General features: G+C 38.5%; 1 protein-coding gene across 1 annotated transcript in view; it reads left to right on the forward strand.

The window, feature by feature from the left end:
- The window catches only part of POU6F2 (POU class 6 homeobox 2), a 410247-nt gene that overhangs the window by 74651 nt on the left and 313751 nt on the right, over window positions 1–21845 (forward strand). Inside the window, exon 2 of the mRNA XM_059656173.1 lies at window positions 8319–8490. Within this exon, the coding sequence (XP_059512156.1) occupies window positions 8319–8490 (172 nt within the window). The remainder of the gene's footprint in view (window positions 1–8318; window positions 8491–21845) is intronic.

Raw genomic sequence — 21845 nt, forward strand, 5'->3', positions numbered from 1 at the left:
ACAGTAGATGCTTTGTAGAAGTCAGGAACTGGCAGACTCCTGTTTGGCTGACTGTTCTGTTGTTTTTTTCAACCTACGGGTTTGCACTGATGAGCTGTTTTGCTTGTATTATTTGCTTGTTTTTGTTTCAATACAGCTGTTTCTACTGCTTTTTTCTTTAATTGGGGTTGTTGCTAGAGTATAAACATTGCTAAGAGGATGTGGCACTCCGGGTGGGATTGGAAGAATGATAGAGACCATAGGTGGGGACTAATGGTGAAGAAGGAGATTGCACATTTACTTGAGGTTCAAAAAAAGACAAGAGACAAACTGTGCCGACATGTACACAGTTAAATGAAATACCATCCTCTGACACTGAAGCAAAGGAGATATTTTGCAGTCTTATTTTATCCTTTCAGAGTGATTCTGGACATTCACCTTAACTAAATATCTTCCGGATAAAGTGTTAGGGATTGGTGGGGGCAGCAAATAGTGTAATTTTCCCAGAGCATATTCTGAACAGAGGCTCTAAACCAGGAGTGGGCAAACTTTTTGACTCGAGGGCCACAATGGGTTCTTAAACTGGACCGGAGGGCCCGAACAAAAGCCTGGATGGAGTGTTTGTGTGAACTAATATAAATTCAAAGTAAACATCATTACATAAAAGGGTACGGTCTTTTTTTTTTCAATAGTTTTATTCATTTCAAACGGGCGGCCCGCGGGCCGTAGTTTGCCCATGGCTGCTCTAAACCCTATTTCACTCTGTAATGATCTTGCCAGCCCCTAAGGGGAGTGTTCTAACTGTGGGCTCACACCAGTTTTGTATGCACAACTATTAGGTTCCTTTTGGTAATCCCCAGTAGTTGGAGACTATATCCCCAAAGTCTAGCTACCTAGTTATAATGAAAACAAGCTCTGAGACCAAAAGCTCCCATAAATAGAGATACTTACTGAATACAATGTCAAAATAGTTCTTTCAGTGTGTCTGTAAGCTTGATGAAGTCATAATTCTGTCATTTTTAGTGAACCTAACGAACCTTGCATGGACGGTTCATTAAGGAAGATTGAGCAAGATTCCAGAAGCAATATCTCTTTCTACCACAGTTAGCATCAGGCAACTAGAACTCTCTGACTGAAAGACTGGACATGGGACAGTATGGGGGGTCACTCCCTAGTCCCCTGGCCTCAAGATCATAGGTGATAGGACTTGCTAGATTCTAAATATTCTCTGGTTGCACACAGGAGTGGGGGATAGCTCCAAAATACTTTAGCCAGTACATATTCCAACCCCCATTCATGCTGAGCAACTCAGGAATTTTACTGAAATTAATATACATTATACTAATCAGTAAAATACAGGGTGAGGGAGTGGTGGGCAGTGAACAGTGAACAGAGATAGAACTGAAGAGTTTGTGGAGTGGGCGTCTCTGATGACATGCTAGCCCTGGCACCTGAGCATTGACGAAGGGAATGGACTGATCCTCAGGTGGAGCTCAGAGGTCTGAAAAGCTTTTCTGTAAAGAGGCAGAGAGTAAATATTTTAGGCTTTGCAGGCCAGGAGCAAAATGTGGGCTGCCCCATGAGGAAAGGACATGACCTTCAGGCAATGGCCAGTCCAGGGGAAGGACTCAGCTGTGAGCCATCCTCAGCCATCATCATCTGTGGCAGCTGGGAAATTAGTAAGTTGGTCCCTAAAAAAGGGGATCTGGGCGTCACACCACAGCATCCACTACGGCATATTCTCCTCTTCCAAATTGAAGGTGTGGAGAGAAAAGTAAACCACAGTCAATTGCATGTCTTTTGTGGGAGGTGGTATGATGGAAATGGCTATCTGTGTGACACTTTCTATTGTTCCAAGCATATTCATATACATTATCTGTACATTACCTCGCGCTAGTGTCACAGGAACCCCCTTGAGCTATATAAAGCCATGTTGGTATGGAAACCAGGATGGAAGAGGTGGTGATTCACTTTGAATACCTTGCCTGGTTTTCACACAATACTCGTTTATTTTGGGATTGGATTATATTCACTGATTTCAGCCACACTAACTGTAAAGTGGAGAGATGAGGGGAATAGCAGTTGAGATTATTGGGTTGAGGAAGGAAATGTAGATTGGGATCAATATCTTGCTGTGAATATCTATTGTGAAATAATCAAGCGTAAATATATTTAAGCTTAGAAATTAAGTTCATTTATGCAATTTTTTCTGTCTGTTTAGTATTTGCTAAGAATGTGAGATTTTCTGCTTTTTGCAAAACAATTTTTGTTTGCAGTCTAGGAAGTGACACTTTCAGTGTTTATTGATTGTCATTAATTTTCAAAATTTCAACAATAAATATATATACTTATATCAATAAAAAACATAAAAATAAACTATGCTTTATTCTCCAAAGTCAAATAGATTGTGTTTTTAAAGATTGTTGATAGGATGGAATATTAATGATAAAAAATTAGAAATTCTCTTGAGAGAAAACATCCTATACTACCTTAAATATCGTATTGAAAACTAACCTATTTACTAATTGCTAATTGGTAAAAGAAAGACAGAGATTAGTTTTCTTTGTGAATAAGGAAATAAACAAAAAAAAAAACCCTTGAAGTTTTCTTTAACCCCAAACCCAGGAAGGTCTAGTTTCTTCCTCTTAACTATTTGTGATTTTGATTTTTACCTATTCTCAGTGGGAGAAATTAAACACAAGATATGATGCTGTCTTTGCCTCTTAAATTTGCTGTAGATAATTTGTTTTCACATGTTTCCTATTTGAATCTTGGCATTTTAAGAGAGGGGAGAATCCAATACATTTTTATCTTTATAATTGATATAAATTTTCTATTGATCTGTTGAGTATCACCTTGCCACACTCTGGCTCCTCACAACCAAATGGATTGTTTCCTTGGATTTTTGAAGCTTGACTGTCTTATGTACATCTTCCTAAAAGCCCTTATGACTGCCTGTTTCATAGTTGGCTTCTATGTGCATAAAAATATGCTGGACCTGGTTCAAGCTCAGTTTAGAGGGGTTGGATATTTCTATCGCGTGACCGTCACTCGACACGGATGCTTTGCTGAGTTAATAATCTTGCTGTCTTTCGTTTCTCTGACTATAAAATGAGAATGATTATGCTCACAAAACCCTTTTGGTTGAATTATTGACGGTCTTTAGCTGAATTATATCTTTGTTTATCTGGCATTTTTAACAACTTGCTAAAAGCCAAGTTGAATTCTCCTCCTTCATACAGTGCCTTATATCTGTTCTTCAAATAAAGGTTTTACAACAGAAATACACAGGGAAATCTTTATGTAAAAATTATATTAAAATATTATGAATTAATATATGATGAGAATTACCATGTACTAGTCTGCATATAGTTATATATAAATAAACTGAAAGGAATGTTAAAGAGGTAAAAAATTATTAGAATATGAGAAGCACTGGACAGAAGTGAACTTGGTGAAGCCTTCTAGCCTATTATTGCAGAATCATTAAAAGTTAGAGCTCTGACTTACATGTGCTCATGTACATTCACTGCCATTTAAGTGTGCACATTCTAGAATGAGTTTCAAGAAGCACTAGATCCATTAGGTAATATAATAAAGATGATAAGGGAAAGGCCTTCCATAGTTGTATAATTTGGGGAAATGTTATGTTAAGCAGAGTTAAATTTGTTTCTTTCCTGGAAGACTTTTCTACTGTATTTTTCATGTGTGTGTAATTGCAAAACTCCTTTTTTAAAAAAAAATGGTTTTATTGATTTTTAGAGAGAGAGGAAAGGATAGGGATAGAGAGATAGAAACATCAATGAGAGAGAAACATCATTGATCAGCTGCCTCCTGCACCCTTCCACCAAGGATGGAGCCTGCAACCAGGGCATGTGCCCTGACTGGGAATTGAACTGGTGACTTTTTGGTTCCTGGGTCAACACTCAACCACTGAGAACACTGGCCAAGAGCAAAACTCCTTTATTGTAGAATATCTTTTGGGACAAGTGTTCTGTGGTACGGGCTTTGGAAAATACTGTTTTATTCCAGCGTTTTCATTTTCCAGATAAGAAAACCAGAGGTGCGAGTGGTTAAATGATTTGCTAAATTTATGTACAGAGTGAACCTGAATGCATGCCTGGACAGTTGACACCGCCTGGTGTCCTACCACACCTTATCGCCCCATGGATTTCACCCACGCAGTGTCGGACAGACAAGTGCTTTGTTCTTAGAGTCTGAAGGGAAGAGATACCAACAGAGCGTCCTCTGGGAATCCATTATCCAGAGTTTAAGACGACCCTTCATGGTCCATAATTCAAGTTCTAGAAAACGCCATGAGTTCCTAAGTCCATGGGTGTTTTCACGCAGTGCCCGCTGTCCAGTATAGAAAGCTGTCAGTCTTTGGAGATGAGTCTACGGGGGCTCAAATACAGCTTCACCACTTACTAGCTGTATGGCTTTGGGACAAGTCACTTAGCCTCTCTGAGTCTTAGTCTTGTAACTCTAAAACGGGGCTAATACCTGGCACCGTTTGGTGGCATTAAATATATTAGAAGTGCCTATCTGGTAAAGGCATTCGATACATGGGGCGTATTTTTATTCTGTAACAATGCCTGGAGGAGATTGAAATAATTTCTGTGTAGTTCTGAGGTTGATTGCAGTCCTTCCATTATAGTGAAATTTTTGTTGAGATTTTGCTAATAGGAACTACCTCTCACGCTTCTTTTCTTACCGTCTGGCTCTTGGGTCTCCGATGAACCTTGTGAGTGTTCTTTATGGGCACATACTATGTCCTGTTCTTGCACATTTCACCATCGTTCATAGCGGACCAGTCACTTTCTTTTCTCAGGGCTGATAAATGCATTGCAGGGAAGTTCCGGCTTCTTCACCTGTAACGTGACAATTTCAGATTTTTAAGTAAAAGGTCTTCACCAGCTTGATTTTTTGCTGGCGCTGGCTCTTTCCGTTCCCGTTTGCTGCTGCAGGCATCCTTGTACATGAGGAACTTGCAGCCCTCTTACATTCCTGCCTGCCCCTGCGCAGGTGCACATCGGAAAACCATTTCTCCACTCTGGCAGAAAGGGATTTTACAGACTGCCGTCGCTTTTGGCAGGGAGAGAAGGACTTCCAGGCCCTGTGCTGCTTGAAAGAGGCACTCCCCCATCACATATCCGACTGTACTCAGTGGTTACTGCTTGTGACACATTTTCAAATGGACCCCCCAGTGGCTGCAGCTGTGATTAGAAGCTGTCTGCTCTCTGCCTCACTGGAGGTTTCCTGTTTAACCATGTCAGGCACATATATACGTGGGCTGCAGCTGCATCATGGCAAATGTAAAGTGTTTTGTGAGATGAGAAATCAAATGAATACTTGAATAACAAACTCCTGAAATTTCCAGGCTCAAGTCACCGAAAGATACTAGTTGAGGACCTAGCCATGTATGAGGTACATAACAGTAATTTTAAAAAGAAGAGCTAATGGTCAGTGAATATATACCATCTGCCAGGACATGCTTTGCACACATCAACCAGACTGAGCATCTTAGAGATTTAAGTGCACTTGAACTTAGCAGCTGCATTTCGGCTCCTCTCTGTGGTTCAAGCTTCAGTTGAACCATTTACAAATAAAGCAAGAAGAGAATATTCTTGTTTTAAGATTACCCAGATATTCACTGTACACTAATAACCATATTTGGCTTATCATGAGGTAGTGCATGCCATTCTAAACACAGTTTACCATGAACGCTACACCCTAAAAAATGCTCAAATGAGCAAGGTGGCCTCAAAGACTAGGCACAAGTCACACCCCTTCCATTAGCTTAGAGATATTGAGTACTGAGCATTTCATAAAAGAAAAAGGACGTATTAGAATGTAAATCCAGGCTCTTTACCTCATGTGATAAGTGTACATATCAAAGCCATGAGATAAAGCAGTGAGTGCTCCTTTCTCAACCCACTCAGCTCTAGTAACTGAATCCAACGAATCCAAACACATATTCTTTCTTAGATACACAGGAAAGAAATTTGGGGGAAATCTGAGAATTTTGTGTCTCCTTTCCCTTCTGCCTGCTTCCGGTCCCGAATTCATTTTAAGCTCTCCAAACCACAGCAGCCAAACACAGTAGATGAAATGCTAATCTATCACCAGCAAATTTAGGCTGCCAATACTGTGATCGACCACATTGATTACATTGATTACATTTCAGATATTTACAATATAGGAAGACAAGCCTCATTTATTTTCTAAAGAGTTCAAGGAGGTATTACTGTTTCAGGGTGCGCGGGGTGGGGGTGGGGGGGACGATGGAGAGATGTTTGTGGTTGCTATCTGCAATCATCTGCTGATGCTGACAGAGAGTGGTATTTTATTTAGTAATTAACAGTGTAAAGGGGAGAGGAGCTGTCATGTTGGTTCTTAAGCTGGGGAATGTGATGAAAGATGATATCTGCGGTCTCATCCTTTCCACTTGTTTAGGATTGTCAGGATGAGAAATGTCAGCATTATGAAAGCTCGGCTCTGCTCTTGATATGATAAAACCCTTCAAAAGCCAGTCTTTCTTGCGCCCCCGTCCCCCTCCTTTCTCGCTCTCTCTCTCTCTCTGCACTTGCTTTTTGTTTATCCTGTTTTGTTAGATGGCAGAAATATAATTCTTTTCTTTCTTCCTATTATAAGCCACCATTTTTGTTTTATTATATGTTTCACAACCCCTAATGCCCCACTGAAAATTACCTTGTTAAATGACAGTGTTTCAAAGCCATGAATCCTTTCCACCATTCCCTCAGAGGTTTGAAACAGTCAACAGACTGTAAAGAATAAATAATAAAAAAGTATTGATTATTTTGATGACTGTGAGATTCAATTAAGTATTAATTTTGCCCTCCAGTGGACCTATCAAGGTATTCAAAAGGGAGGATTCGGCTCAGCTAAATGCGTGCTGAGTGCTTCAGCCTTAAATAGGGAGAAAATGTGTTTACCTACAGTATTTGAAGAAGAAGTGCATTGATGCACAGAGTCCAATATTTAAGTGCTGTGCAAATTAAGCCCTGGTGACAGTGACATTGTTTTCAGTGGTATGAGTATTGACTAAAGAAGTGCATTTGATGACAGCTTAAACTATTTGTATTGATTAACATTTTCATAGATTATCATGTGTCATATCAAATTCACTTTTCAGGCATGAATACATTTAAAAAAATAACCACAGGCAAACCACAACCAATGTAATGATGGGACACGAGAGCATGTGGCCCCACCTGCTCCTGCACTGGTCACCTGTTTCCTGCCCAGGAACCATTTAGGCATGAACTTGGCAATAAATAGCTCCCAGATAACGCAAAGGGGGCACTTCGTGCTTTTCTTTCCCTTCTGCATCCGATACTTTTGCTAAAACGATATTATGCATCTTGGTTTGCCAATGGAATAAAAGGCTACACTTGGACAATATTTCTCTGATCCTAAATTGCCCTTCTAATGAGCTTGAGATAAAGCAGATTTAAATTACTGGGGCTGAAAGTTTGCCTCTTTTGAAGGTGATTTTTTTTCCTCCTTCCATTTTCTTTAATGCTCTGGGCGTAGGATGCTCTAGGTTTCCGAATTATCGGACAGTTTGTAAGTATTTTCCAATTCCTTTAAAAATGTTTAGACCAATTTTCCTATATGTTGTGGTGCATTGTTTGCTTTGAAATGTGCATTTGATTTGGCGTTGGCGTGGGTCCCAAATCTGGGACCGGTGGAGTCAACTTCTCAGGGTGTGTAAGGAATTTACATAAGAAACCGCTTTTATTCCAGGAAAGGATTTGGCGGACTCTTTTCTCCCGATCCCCTTTCTCCGCTCACTCGAGGGGGGGGGGGGATAGGGTTTAATTGCTGGTCCCCCAGGGAGAAGGCTTCTTAAAATAGCCAGCGGTTCCTCCATAGGGTGCGCCTGCCTTTTCAGCCTGTGGCTGAAGTACAAACCCAGCACTTCCTTTCTTCTGACTGCATTAAAGACCGAACAAGGTGTAAAAACATTCGCACAAAAGCACATCCCACAATTAAAGCCGTGTTGGTGAGGTTGCTTTCAAAGAAGTTTTTCTTCTTCTTCTTCTTCTTTTTTCTTTCCCCTCCGAAGCCTCCTGAATCTCTCACATGCTAGTTGAGCTTTAATAGGGTGGGGAGTAATGGAGAAGTCCTCGGATCGGTAATAGCTCTTCACTTGACTGCAGCCAGCAATAACAGCGGGAGCAGCCAGAGATAAGAGAGAGAGGAGAGAGGGAGCGGGCGCGTGGGGAAGAGGGAGAAGAGAGGGAGAGGGAGAGAGGACACGCGCGCTAAAGCCGCCACTTTCTTCCTCCCCTGCGCTCTTTCCCCCGTCCTAGGATCCAATGATAGCTGGACAAGCCCGCAAGCCCTCGCTGTCAGTGCGGAGTGAAATGAATGCGGAGTTGAGAGGTGAGGACCAGGCTGCTACTCCAGACAGCGAGCTGAATGAGCCTCTGCTTGCGCCCGTGGAATCAAATGACAGCGAGGACACTCCCAGCAAGCTCTTCGGTAAGTCTGTCTAGGTATTTCATTCCAGTGCTGCCCCGCTGTCCGGAGCAGCCCTCTGCACACCACCCCCGCTTCTTCTTTTTTTTTTTCTCTCTCTCCCTGTGGTTCATGCAATGTTCTCCCGAGTCCCCAAAAGAGGAGGCTCGGGTCTCGGCAGCGGGCTAGGAGGGTGCCCTCCAAACTTTTCCCAACAAGGAACTTCCCCGCTGCCCGTGGCGACTTGTCAAATATTGCGCAAGTCCCCCAGCTAAGAAATTATGTGAGAAAAGAAGATGGTCCTAATAATCAGGAAATCAGTGCCGTTTGTGAGACTCGGTTACCAATTATTGGATAAACATTGACTCGGTTTCAGCTAGCTTTGCAGCCTTTTGTTAAGGGGAAGGAGAGTAAAGTGTTATTATCTGTAGTCAAAAGACCACAGAGGGGAGCTGAGAAATATCAATACCAGTCATTCGATGGCAGGTAAACAAAGGTGGCTGCAGGGATTGTGCAAATAAATAACATTTTGTAATCACAATTAGTGTCTCTTTTTTTTTTTTTTAAGAAAGGGGGGCGGTGAGGTAAGGAAATAGGTCCTTTGAGTCCCTTGCCTGACCTTCTCCCCTTTAGCATGTGCATAGCCTCTTCCTAAGTGTGGAGGGAGCTCAGACCTTTTAGGAATCTTTGCTTCATAAACAAAACAAAACAAAACAAAAAAAACAGCAGAGTGCCACCCCAGCAAAGACATCGCTTATTCAGACAGATGACACTCTGTAAGCCAACTCAAGCAACTGTGATCTCTAATCAGAAAGGGGAGCAAGCCGCTGTTGGGGCTGGTGACTGAGTGATGGATGGTGATCCTTGTCTCTGCTGAGAAGCGCTTTATGGGACAGAGGGACATGCGGCTTTCTGGACAGTGGCTCCTGACACACTTGCTTTAATTACTTTCCAATGTTTATAGCACTAAATATCTATATATGTATATATCTGTATATGTATATATCTATATATCTTAATATATATATCTATATATAATATATAATATATACTTAATATATACTTAATATATATAATACATACTTACCTGTGTGTGCATATATATATTTATTTATATTTATATTTATATTTATCTTAACCTAACATATAAACCTGATATCTATATATGTACATAATCAGGCAGAGAACTGCTTGGTCTCAGGTTATAAACAATTGTGTTCCTGAATTTAAAAAAAGAAATCAGTGCATAGTCTGCTTTGTTAAGGAAGTCGTTAATTCAGTTTAAAATAGGAGCTTTATGTTTGTTTAACCTGTAGAGAGAAAAGAGCTTTGATAGTTTGGCAACTCTAGGCCAGCTTCGCCTGAGGAGTGTTTCTCTGATTTTAAATGTTCACTCAATCAAACATTAGGGGGCTGCTGCAGAGAAACTCTGCTAATTTTTCTATTGGTAAAATACTGTAGTATAGTAGATTCCAGCTTCAAGGGTTTCTATCATATTACCTGTTCTTCGAAAAGCAGCATTTCTACCTCTGACATAAATTTCCCATACCTAAGCATTAAGGTGTCAGCATTTTCACTCTAAAGAAATATTTTGTTATAGTCTCTTTTTATCTGTGTAGGAAAAGTTATGTCCTAAAACACTCATTTCATTTCAGTGGGTTAGTGAGAGAACTCAGATAAAATTATAAATTACAGGAAAGCAAAAAGCCATGCCCAGCCTCTCTGATGTGGAGTAACTAATACTTTGACTTTTCAAAAGTAATTGATTGTATATTTAACTTAACTGCAGATAAAGGATTATTTGTCCCTAAACTTCCCATGCATTATTAAAAAGTAAATGTGTTTTGTAGACTTTGGCTTATAATCCCAACTTGGTTTTTTCTTCTTCTCATTTTTCCCCCACTGGTTTGAATGGAGGGGTAATTAAATTGGCTTTTCAACATTTATTTAGATTTTCCACCATTGAAAATTGTTATAGACTTATGCCACTCCTTACTGATTTGCATGGTAGCGAAATAGCTTTTAAAAAGCCAAGAGAGTCAAAGAAAATTAAATTAAAACTTCATTGAAGATATATCGTAAGTGGAATCTCTATAGTTAAAGTAGGAATCATAGTTTAGTTTAGTAATCATAGTAGATACTCATCTCCACTTTGGGTTTCTCTACTTCTGAATCTGTAAGAGAGAACCCAGAACAACCTACATTGTATCTTATATTCTTTATATATCATCTGATGGTTTTGGCCTCTAGAGTGAATATTTTCCAGTTTCCAATTAGGTAGATGAACAGTTTTAAAAACTTGAAAAAAAGAACCTGATGGCAATGTGAGAGAAAACAGAATGCCTGTTGGAAGGAAAGCATCCCACGTTGTCTTGGATTTCTATTTCTATTAATATTAATATTAATACTAATTTATTTTATTTATGGGGTCTGTATGCTCCCACTTTTTAATATCACTGGGACCTTAGCTTAGGAATTCTAGCCGATGGAACTGACTAAAACTTTCTCTCCCAGAATTTTTAGCAACTTTGGCAACACTCAATGGGTGATCATTTAATAGACCATTATTTTATCTGCCGTATTTATGTTCAACGTTTTTGCTTTTATATGTAGTGTTGATTAAATTTTTACTTGATAATGAATAATTACATTATTTCCTGAATAACTGAGAATATCCAAGTTTGTTTCTAAATAGTGATTTTCTCATATACTCTCTTAAAGCATCATTCCTATCATATATACACTGTCCTACTGAAAACTGTGCCCCTGCAATGAAAGAAGCAGATTATGACAAATCATGTACCCCTTAATATATTTACTTTTGTGGAGAGGCATTAAGCAACAGCAGGAGAAGTTTCAGTATGAATAGATTTCTTTGGCGGTGACTCCTCCTTCTGTGTCTTGTTCAGATTAGTAGTCCAGAGGACAAGTCTGTTTCTCTCACAGTATGGCACCTTCAGCACAGAACTGCAGGGGAAAGGCTAATGCTGATGCCCTCTATGGATAAACAAAGGAAATTCCAGGAGCCATTGGGCCTTTTATGCCTCCCCTTAAATTGCACCTCTGCACTTAACAGCATCCAAAGAGAAACATACTGTGCAGAATATTTCAGTGCTCTGAGCAGCTCAGAATACCAGAAGGAGAAACCAGGAGCCATATGCCAGCCTAAGTAGAAAGTTCCGAAAAGCGCCCTTGTGTTTTATAGAGTAATTACATCAGAGGCAACGTTTTGCTTAACTTGAACAGCCATGGAAACTAAAGTACACTTAAGAGAGATGAATCCACATTTCATTGAGAAACATGTGGTTAGCTCGTTCTCTGTGATATCATTAAGTGGTGCATTGTTTACTCTGGTAAAGCCTGTAGAAGAGCTATCTCCTTTTTCTGTTCCTGACTGTATTATGCTAAGCTCTGAGCCGCAGGAAACCATTTGTAGGAGAACAGATGTGTGTTCCGAGGGGCATTACGGCATTACCAGAGAATCTGGTTCTGTCTCACTGTGCTTCAGCTGCATGGTCAAATGAGTGATGCCGCACAGGGCCAGCCGTTTAATATGTGATGACATATTCAAAACCACTCTCCACATTGAACTTGGGGAAAGAATCTCAAAGGAAGAGGTTGCTGTGTTTCTCTAGTGACATTTATAGCACTCGTGTCAACATGGTGCTTCATTTTTAGTTATGCCCATCAAGAATTCAGTGTTCCACATTCAGTCGAGTTGGATGCTAAAACTCAAATGGTAGCATCAACAACTTGGCCAGGAAAATGGCCACAGACAGGGTGAAAGTAATATATATCCCTAGAGAAATATCTGTGCTAAAGTTTGCCCATGCCGTGTCACCTAAGAAGTGAGACCACATAAAACATACCCCAAATATTTTCTCCCGTATATCTTTGAAATTTGAATGATGACTTGTTAACAGCTTTCCTCCCAGGAATATTTTTATTGTTTCAAGTTAAACCTCATGATCGCTGTTCTTAAAGTCCCAACTCCCTTGGGTGGCTGGGTTAGTAGTCTTGCCTCTCAGCTGTATCACACGGCACGTGAATTGTGGCACACAACTCCCCAGCCTCGAGCTGAGATATACACAAAAAGCCATATATAAACATTGTACCTGGAATAAAAATTGGTGGTTGGTTTTCTCTTATGATTTTATGTTTTCCTAGGTTAAAAGAAATTGCATGCAATGGTACTTCTAAGAGTGGGTATTTCCAATGTCATTTATCTGTGAACTATTGGAAAAGGGTTGAAAGTTGAGTCAGTGATTCTTCCTGGCTAGAAAAAGTACTGGGCTGTTCCTTCCCTTTCCTCTCTGTTATCTTCCTCATAGAAACATGCATTATAAGATTATTTTTTAAATTGCCATCCGGTTTGACTTGATTAGAATTTATGGCAGTAGAGTCATTTTCAATGACGAAAGGATAAAGGACTAAATTATCTGTCACCCCTTGAGACAGTGGTCTCCGCAGGTCAGCGTGGAGGTCATGGGTAGGGCATTATGAGGACTGCACTTTATGGTGATGCGGCCTCTCCCCTGTGCATAAGTGGAGCCTTCATTATGTCATCACTGTCTTTATTACTTTATTCAAATGTCTCTCTCAAGGTTTCAGTGCTTTGGATATTTGTAATATTCCGATAAAATATGCTGGGGCCAATAATCAGGACATCGGGCTTAAGCCCAAGAGGGATTTTGCTGGGAGGTGATGCGAAAAATTCCCTAGAGAAATCTATTTACTTAAAATATGAATCATGATTCTATATTTTTGAAAGTTTCAATATTATGTCAATTAAAAATTGATACTATTTTTTACTGAAGAAAGTGTGTTTGGCTAGGGAAATATTATAACAGGATATTTTTAGATCAACTAAATCATTTGAGTGATAGATTCTATGTGAAAACAGTTATTTAAAAGAAACCAGTAGACACCTGTATTTGCATGTAAGGTATTTGCATGTCAAAAATCAATTATAGTTTAATAGTCAAACAAGCCCTTGTCATGTTGCTCTCTGATGACTGAGTGGGAAATGCACCTTTAAATACATGTCTTAACATTTAAGAAAATCTAATGCACTAAGGTATTTCTTTTAAAAAAAACCCCAAAACACCCCAGTGAGAGTCTGTGTGTGTTTAAACAAATTTAGCTGAGTATGTTTTACCCCATTGTGACACTGCACTGATGAATAAATCTACTTTAAATAGCAGGTGTGAGCTTCAAAATAAAAGTAAATTCACATTCAATGGCAGTGATGTTCAAACTTTTCATCGTGTTCGTTGTTGAGCTATGAAGGATAGTGCCCGATCCCTGACCCAAGACTCAGTGGGCACTTTTTTTTGTCCATTTGCCATGCTTGTGCTCAGATCAGACCTCTGTTTGGAGAAGAAAGTTCAGTCTTGCAGTGTGTGAGGATGCTGCTGCCTGGGTAACGCATTAGCAAATCAAAATGCTGATAATGGTTTTGCATTTTTTTCTTTTATTTTTATGCTGCTTATTTTCTTGTTGTTCAGTGGTGCTATAAACAACTGGAAATAAGATAAAGTATTAGAAATATGAATCTGTACCATCACCCCATAAAATGATTGCGTTTTAGTCTTTTTAATGTCTGGGGTGTCTCTGATTTAAAGGTTACATGGCATAATCATGTTTTTGTAGTTCGTCCAGGCCAGTTTATGTCATGATTAATAAATAGAGGGGCCTTCCAGATTCCAGCTCCCAAGGCTCGGCCTTCGAGTAAATTGCCTTCTTTCTCAATCACCTGATTTAACTGTAGAGTTAGCACTGCTCTTTTCAAGAACTGGCCAAATAAAATTTCCTTTCACTTCAAAAATGAGGCGTGACTGTTGGAAGTGGACCTTGCCTGTTACTAGACAGTAAACAGATCATTTGGGAGAGGACTGGCACCTGCTTTGATTGGCGACCTTGCTGATTTATGTTTGGGGATTAATAATACATCAGACACTCGCACATTAAAAAGGAAGGAGATGTGAAGGAGGGAGGGTGGAGGGTGCAGTTTCGCTATTGGGCTGCTCTGAGTGTTCAGATCTTCCCTGAGAATGGAGACCTTTGGAAGAGCAGCCCCATTTACCCAAATGTGCACCTGGCTCCAGTTACCACGTCTCTGGATTTTCTTATGCTAAAGAAAAAGATCGCAAAGTGTTCATACCACACTGGCACCCTGTCAGGGGGGCAATCTGTGTAAAGTTTCCTGCTGTCAGGTTAATAAATTTTTTAAAAATATCCAAAGGCAGAGGTAGCTGGAGAAAGCTCATAGTAACAGTTGCCATTCTCCAGCAGATAGATGGGTTTGCCTTTAATACCCAGTGTGGCCCTGGAATTTTCTTGTTTGCTGGCTTCCCAGGCTCCGTACTTCGCTGGTGTTTTTGTTTAGTTTTCCTTTGATTAGTTCCATTTCGGTCTTACTTTCAAAATGCTTATCCTTTTAAATTTCAAGTGTCATTGCTTTTAGAGGGAAGTAAGTGAGCATCATTTGTTTCAATATGCTATTTTACAGTTGCACATATACCTTATGCTGCCAGCCTAAATGAGGTTCTAAATCTGTCAACACTGGACTTGCCTTTGGGACTACCTTTAGGAATATGTATATTAAAATTCATTCATAAAGGAGTATTTAGGCTTTGGCAGTATGGGTGCTTCTAATGATTTCTATTTATTGAACATGTTGACCTGACTCAATTTTTTAAAGGTAAACTCCCACCCTCTGATTTTCAAAGTCAGCTTTCATAACAATATGAAACAAGAGCACACTAGTTTGGTGACATCTCTTGCACTATGTTGTGACATTGTTGTGAGCTATCAAAAATGGACAAGCTTTTTTAGTGTGAACCCAGAAAGCAGAAAAAAATACAACACCGAATCGCTTCTAGTTAAAGCAAGTTTGTAATTCTCAGAGAATGGAAATTAACTTTTTTGTAAGTATTCAAAAATGATTTTCAAAAACTACCTAATCAAGATGCATAGTTTCTGACATCTCTCTCTCTCTCTCTCTCTCTCTCTTTTTTTTATCTGTTTAACATAGTTCTTTCTTTCTTTTTAAGGTATATTCTAATTTTATTTTTTTTCATCACCATTTACCCCTCCCACACACTCCTCTACCTCCACCCACTTGAAAAAGTCTTAGTATATTATATGAAAGTCTCTATTTACTCAGACTTCTCTTCTAGTCTTTCCTTTTAAAGTGCTTTTAATATCTTATATGTGACAAGAATATACAGTTTTTAATTTTAATTAAAAAATTACCCACTTGGAACAACATAACTTATACAGTCTCCGTCACTTTTATTAGAGGACTGCACTACCATCAAAACTATTTGAAAATGTGAGGAAAAAATATAGATTACAATTAGACAAACTAAGTAATATTACACATAAACTTCATGCTGAAGAGGCTTGCTTTACTGAAGACCATTTGAAAATAAGATTCTGTAATTAAACCCTCATTTATCAAGAGCTTAAAAATCTCCTTAGTAAATAACTAAAATAAAACCTATTACTGTAGCCTGAGAATGAAGTAGAGTTCATATATTTTTAGGACATTTATAATGTACTAACAATAGCCAACATGAAACCATTTAATTATTTAATGAATGTGTTTGGCAGTAGCAGTTTTCTTAGTATTTCATCTTTTTTTTTTTTCTGTAAAATAATCAGTACTTTCCAGATTGAGGTACTTTCCAAATATCTTATGTTACTTTAATTTCATCCTATTAATGAGGGGAAAAATTCAGTAATAAAAGTTTGTGAAAGCTAGGAAATGCATATTTAAAGATTATATTGAATGTTTTAAAATAACAATTCTATTTACTTATCAGTTCCATACTTTATTTTTGCTCCCCTGTGCTTTTGTTGTTAGGCACTATGCCTGCACAGTGAATAAATGTGATGCTACCCATGGAAAGCGTGTGTGTGTCCCTAGTGTGTCCTCCATATTTTTTCTTGTGTTCGTGTGAGACTTCCAGTTGTCTGGTCAAATTACTAATATGCGTGTATTTTCCCTACCATAAAACTAATGAAACCTAATTTATATTATTTTCTCTCATGCTATACACGTATAGTATTGAAAAAAAGTTTCTATACTACACTTATGTATAGTATTGAAAAAAAGTTTCCAGATAAGCTTATTCAAATTAAGCTTGTGAATAAAGGACAACTAATTATATGATAGGATTGCTTCAGGCATAGTTGGGCTATAACCCAAATTCCAGTGTCTTCTTTGAAGCTGCTATTACACTGGGCAGAAGAGACAACAGGATTTCTCAGAATGGGAGCCGGTTAATTCAGCCAGGAGATTTAGGGGTTTCTGCACACTCTGATTTATATGTACTTAAAGCATACCAAACTTGCCCACGCCAGAGAGACTCTTGAAATCTAAATATTGGGTACCTAAATATTTGTCTGTTTGTAGGATATACATATATCACAAGATAAACATCTTTTTCTTTTTTAAGTGAAAGGTATTCTGTGTTCAGTAGTTAGTAAGCACAATTTTTGTTACACACTCCTGTTAGGATTCCATGTGCCTAAATATACATTTCCAGGTACACATATCAAGATAAATACACAATAAAGAAATCATATTTTAGGCATTGGATATTAAAATAGCATGGTGTTATTAATCTCCTTTTGCAGTTCTTGATGACCACATATGTGCTGAGTTGTCTTTTAGTTTCAGTATGGCAAGACTTATTTTTTTAAATTAATGATGTGGTTACCTATTGCATGACAAAATCATCACTGTTGAAGTAGAAGGGGCCTGAAGGATTAATTTGATTTAAAAATTCGAACATTCAGAGTTGTCTAAAAAGCACAAAAATTATTATTGTAGGATGAATTCTTGGTAAGCCCAACTGAGGCTAAGAGAGAATAAAAACATCAATTGGAAAATTTTCCTGTATTTAAAAATTTATAGATGTAGATGGTGAAATACCCTTTTCCAAACCTGCATTTTCCCTTAATGCATCTAATTTCATTTAGCAAAATATTGGAAGACATAAATGTGTCAAAAAAGAAGCATACAGTTTTCAAAATGAGAAGCATGACAGAAATACTGAATAAACCTAACATTTTCATTATATCGATATAATGCACCGCCTTCTATCCCTGGCTAAATATTCAGATCAGGGCTCCTCTGGATTATGTGGTAAAACTTTCATAAACCTTTGGAAAGAAACAAATACCGTTGTTTTAGGTGTCAGTTGGCTCATCATTTTGTGATACCTAAGATTAAGTCAGGTTTTCATTAAGAGTTACCTAAGAAATTATTCACATTTACAGGAATACTGGTTTATTTCTTTGCTTTAGTTTGGAATATTTACTTCTCCCATTAGATTCCATGTTTATAAGTAATTTTCTAACAATCCACCCAAAATCTGTAGGCAATCAGTAAAGTGTTAAAAAGTAAGCATCATGTTTTCAAACGGACTAATGCCTATAGGTGCCTAGTTTAAAAAAACAAAAAACATAAAGAACAGAACTGGTCCGATTGGAGACTGCTGATGGCGCTGAGCTGAGGGGGTTGCACTGGCCTCGAGTGGTAGCTACCCGTCTTGTCATCTGTAGTGTATCAATATGTTTTTATAATGATACAATAACCTGAACCCTGTAACAGTTTATGGTCCTTTGGAGAATTCTTATGGATTCTTAGAGTGACGGAGGTCTGAGAAAAGATCTTGAAAGCTTTCACAAAGTCTGGCTGGGTGACAGAAAACGGGCATGGCTGTGATTTAGCTGCCAAGGAATCCTATTGACGGGGAACATCATTAAACTTTTAAGTTAAAACAAAAACCACAAAACAAATGGTAGATACAAAGGGTAGGGGTACCAAAAGGACAGCAGAAATTAAAAAGTGCTGAAGAGTCTGAGATAGGAGGCAAAATTCAGCAAGGCCAGCGTTGCCCTTGATATCCTACTGAGAAATAGGATTTTGTTTCAATATTATTCTGAATATTGCAGTGTGCATTGGAAATATATATATAGTGGATTTCCTTCATGGAACCTAGCAGACTGGGTTGTTACTTTTTTATTTTGCCTGCCTATTTTTTGTAAATAAAGAAAGAACCTGAATTTTGAATTTGGCACCAGCAAGAGACAAAACCAGAAACAGCAGGAAGTAACCATGACGAGTAACTTCACATCAGTATATGCACACAGACCTCAGACTGCTTAACATTTATAATCCTGCTAATTTCTATGGGCCTTTTAAGATACACTTCCACATGAGCTCTCAAAACCCATAAGAGTGTGGCATGTAAAGTAAATTGTTTGTCACTTGCCGGCGACCTGCCATATTTATTGTCAGGAGAAATGGACATTAGTTGGAAAAGCAGTTGTTAAAGGCCAAACAATTTTTAAAGATGGCAAAGATGTGCGAGGCTTTTCCTTTTTCTAACAATAAGCCACCCCTTCAGACATCAAAAGACAAGATAATAAGACACTTCAAGCACAATTCAAGATTATATTCAACATCTAAAGGCTCATCTCTTGTCAGTTTGCATTTACTCTCCCAGGGATGTGATGCTTCTATCATTTTTCTGTCAAGAGGAGTCTGGCAGAAGAGACGAGGGCTCTTATTTCACACACTTAGGGTTTTTTTTTTTTGTTTTTTTTTTATCAAATAGCCCACAGTTGTTCTGATTCAGCCAAAATGGGGGGATAATTTGAAGAAGGTCAGGCACAAGCAGAAAAATCTCATATTAATTTGTGTGATTAGAAGGCATTAAAATTACATGTTTATATTAGTTGCTGAGATGTTTTGTCAGTTTATTTGGTAATACACTTTTGCAGCCTAGGAAAAAAATGACTTAAAATTCAAAAATAGATAGCTGAAAGTCAAAATTGTTTCCTTTAATATAACCATATTTGAACAGTTAACAAGTGAGCATAAAAATAATTTAAGGCTTTTGGTTTAACAATATTTGAAATGAGCTTATATAGTGAAATACTTCATGCAATGTAAAAGCAAAATAGCACAATTGTGCCCATCAGAAGAAAGAAATATAGATGTGAAATTATTTTTAAATTCTTTAAAGATTGACTTTATATATTTAAAATATAGATACAAGGTGATGACATTTTCAATATAAATGTGATTATGTGGGTATTTTATAATGGTTATCAAACTTTTAACATGTCGCACTCTTTGAAATTACAATGTCATTGTAGTTGTCATTTAATTCCATTCTTAGTATATATGCCCTTTTCCAGAGAGGATACTAGAGAATAAATAAAGCAGGTGTTAAATTATTATTATTATTCTCTGTCAAAATTTATCACATTTCCTCCTTTGCTCTCTGACGGTCACAAAGCTGCGCAAAGAGACATTTTTTATTTTTATTTTTTGGAGAGGGGCACATTTGTAGGAGCTAAAAAGAACCAGCTTTTCCTCTCAAAATACAACACTTGATGAAAATAAAACCATAATATCCTGGGATCATTTCTATGTTCTATCTTTGAAATTACTTTTCTCTAGGAATTTTCATCAACTCTGTGTGTCCATTTCCTATATTTCTCTTCTTTGCTGTGAAAAGTTTTGAAACGGATTTTCTCACATTTGTGCTACTTTCCCCTATAAAAAGATGTACATACACACAATGTACTTACAGTGTGGTACAATAGAAGTGAAACCCATACTTTGTTCTATTTATTAGGTAGATCTTTTCTCCACTATACAGTTCATGCAGTGAATTCATCTACTCAACAAATAGTGTGAGCACTTGCTTGCGGCAGGAGGTGGGGTGGTTCTGGGGCCTCGGTGGGGCATACACCAGACAGAATCAATCACCTAGTCTAGCTCATCCACTGCACTGGATGCTGAGGATGCAAAAATGAACAAGTCACCCCACCTTCAAAGAGCCCACAGCCAACATCACATATTGACGTTCTATTTACTTCATTGTTTCCTGTGACTCTCCAGGGAGTCTTGGTCTTCACACTCGTGTATTTCAGAAGTTTTTCATTGGTCAGAAGCCTAAATATCTGAGAAAAACTGTTACCCAAAAAAGTGAGGAAGAAGAACGGATTGCTAAGCGAGTTAGGACATATTACATTCACAATGTTCTTATCATAGAGTTTGGTGCCTACTGCTGCAAAAACACAAATGCCATTCCTTCTTTTTAATTGAATTTATTGGGGTAACATTGGTTAGTAAAATTATATAAGTTTCAGGTTTACAATTTGATAATATGTCATGTATATATTGTATTGTGTGTTCACCACCCAAAGTCATCTCCTTCCATCAGTATTTACCCCCTCTTATCCTCTCCTACCTTCCCCACCCCCAACTCTTTCCATGGGGTAATCACCATACTGTTGTCTATGATTTTTGGTGTTTTGTTTTGTTGTTTTATTTGCATTTTTTTTTGCTTTAATTCCTTCACCTTTTTCACCCAGCCTCTCAGCCCCCTTCCCTCTGACAGCTGTCAAATGCCATTCTTTAGTAATTGTTTCTTCGTTGTGTCCAAAGGGAGAAGGAACTAGATTTATCTCTTCCTCCCTGTCTCTCCAGTCTCTATTCTTCTAGAATTCATGTTTGCTTATTTGTAATATACTAGTGGGTCACAGCTCTGGAGTCAGGCCTTGGGCACGGTACATATAGGTTCAAGCCTCATCTTTTCCATCTCTAAGCGGAGATATCGATGGCACTTAACTCATAGAGCAGGCCTGAGGTTGAAATGAGGTGACGTGTAAAGCCCTATTGAGTGCTTGGAATGGAACCAGCTCTGAATAAATACCAGTCTTTCCACACTTTATTAAAGCCTTGAAGATGAGCTTGCCATTTTTAGAAGGAATTTGATTACCTTTTAGCAACAGGCACCAGAAAACCAACAACAAAAATCTGAGACCTTCAGAATTAGCTGTGCTCCTCCCCAGGGAAGCATCAGCCCCAGGGCTTTCTTGGTCAAAGAAAAGTTCCCTCCTTTTCTCCTGAGATATATATAGATTGATTTCAGTGAAGAAGGGAGAGGGGACATAGAAATATCAATGATGAGAGATAATCATCAATTGGCTGCCTCCTGCACGCCTCCTACTGAGGATCGAGCCCACGACCTGGGCATGTACCCTGACCAGGAATCAAACCGTGACCTCCTGGTTCATAGGTCAACACTCAACCACTAAGCCACACCGGCCAGGCTCACTACCTTTATCTTGGACAATATGTGGGCAAGGTGGTGAGCAAAGATGGAAAGGGGCAGTTACAGACTTTATTCTCTAAATTTAAAATACTGGATATGATTCTTTTGAATCATAGGGATTTTAAAAATAATTTTGACATTAAACGAATGACATGAAACCAGATGCCTGTGGGCAACAGCAAATGCTTCTTTAACTTGTGGTTCAGTCCGATACCCTGATGGCAGCCCGCC

This window comes from Myotis daubentonii, chromosome 10 (assembly GCF_963259705.1).
Source record: "Myotis daubentonii chromosome 10, mMyoDau2.1, whole genome shotgun sequence".
NCBI classification, from domain to species: domain Eukaryota; kingdom Metazoa; phylum Chordata; class Mammalia; order Chiroptera; family Vespertilionidae; genus Myotis; species Myotis daubentonii.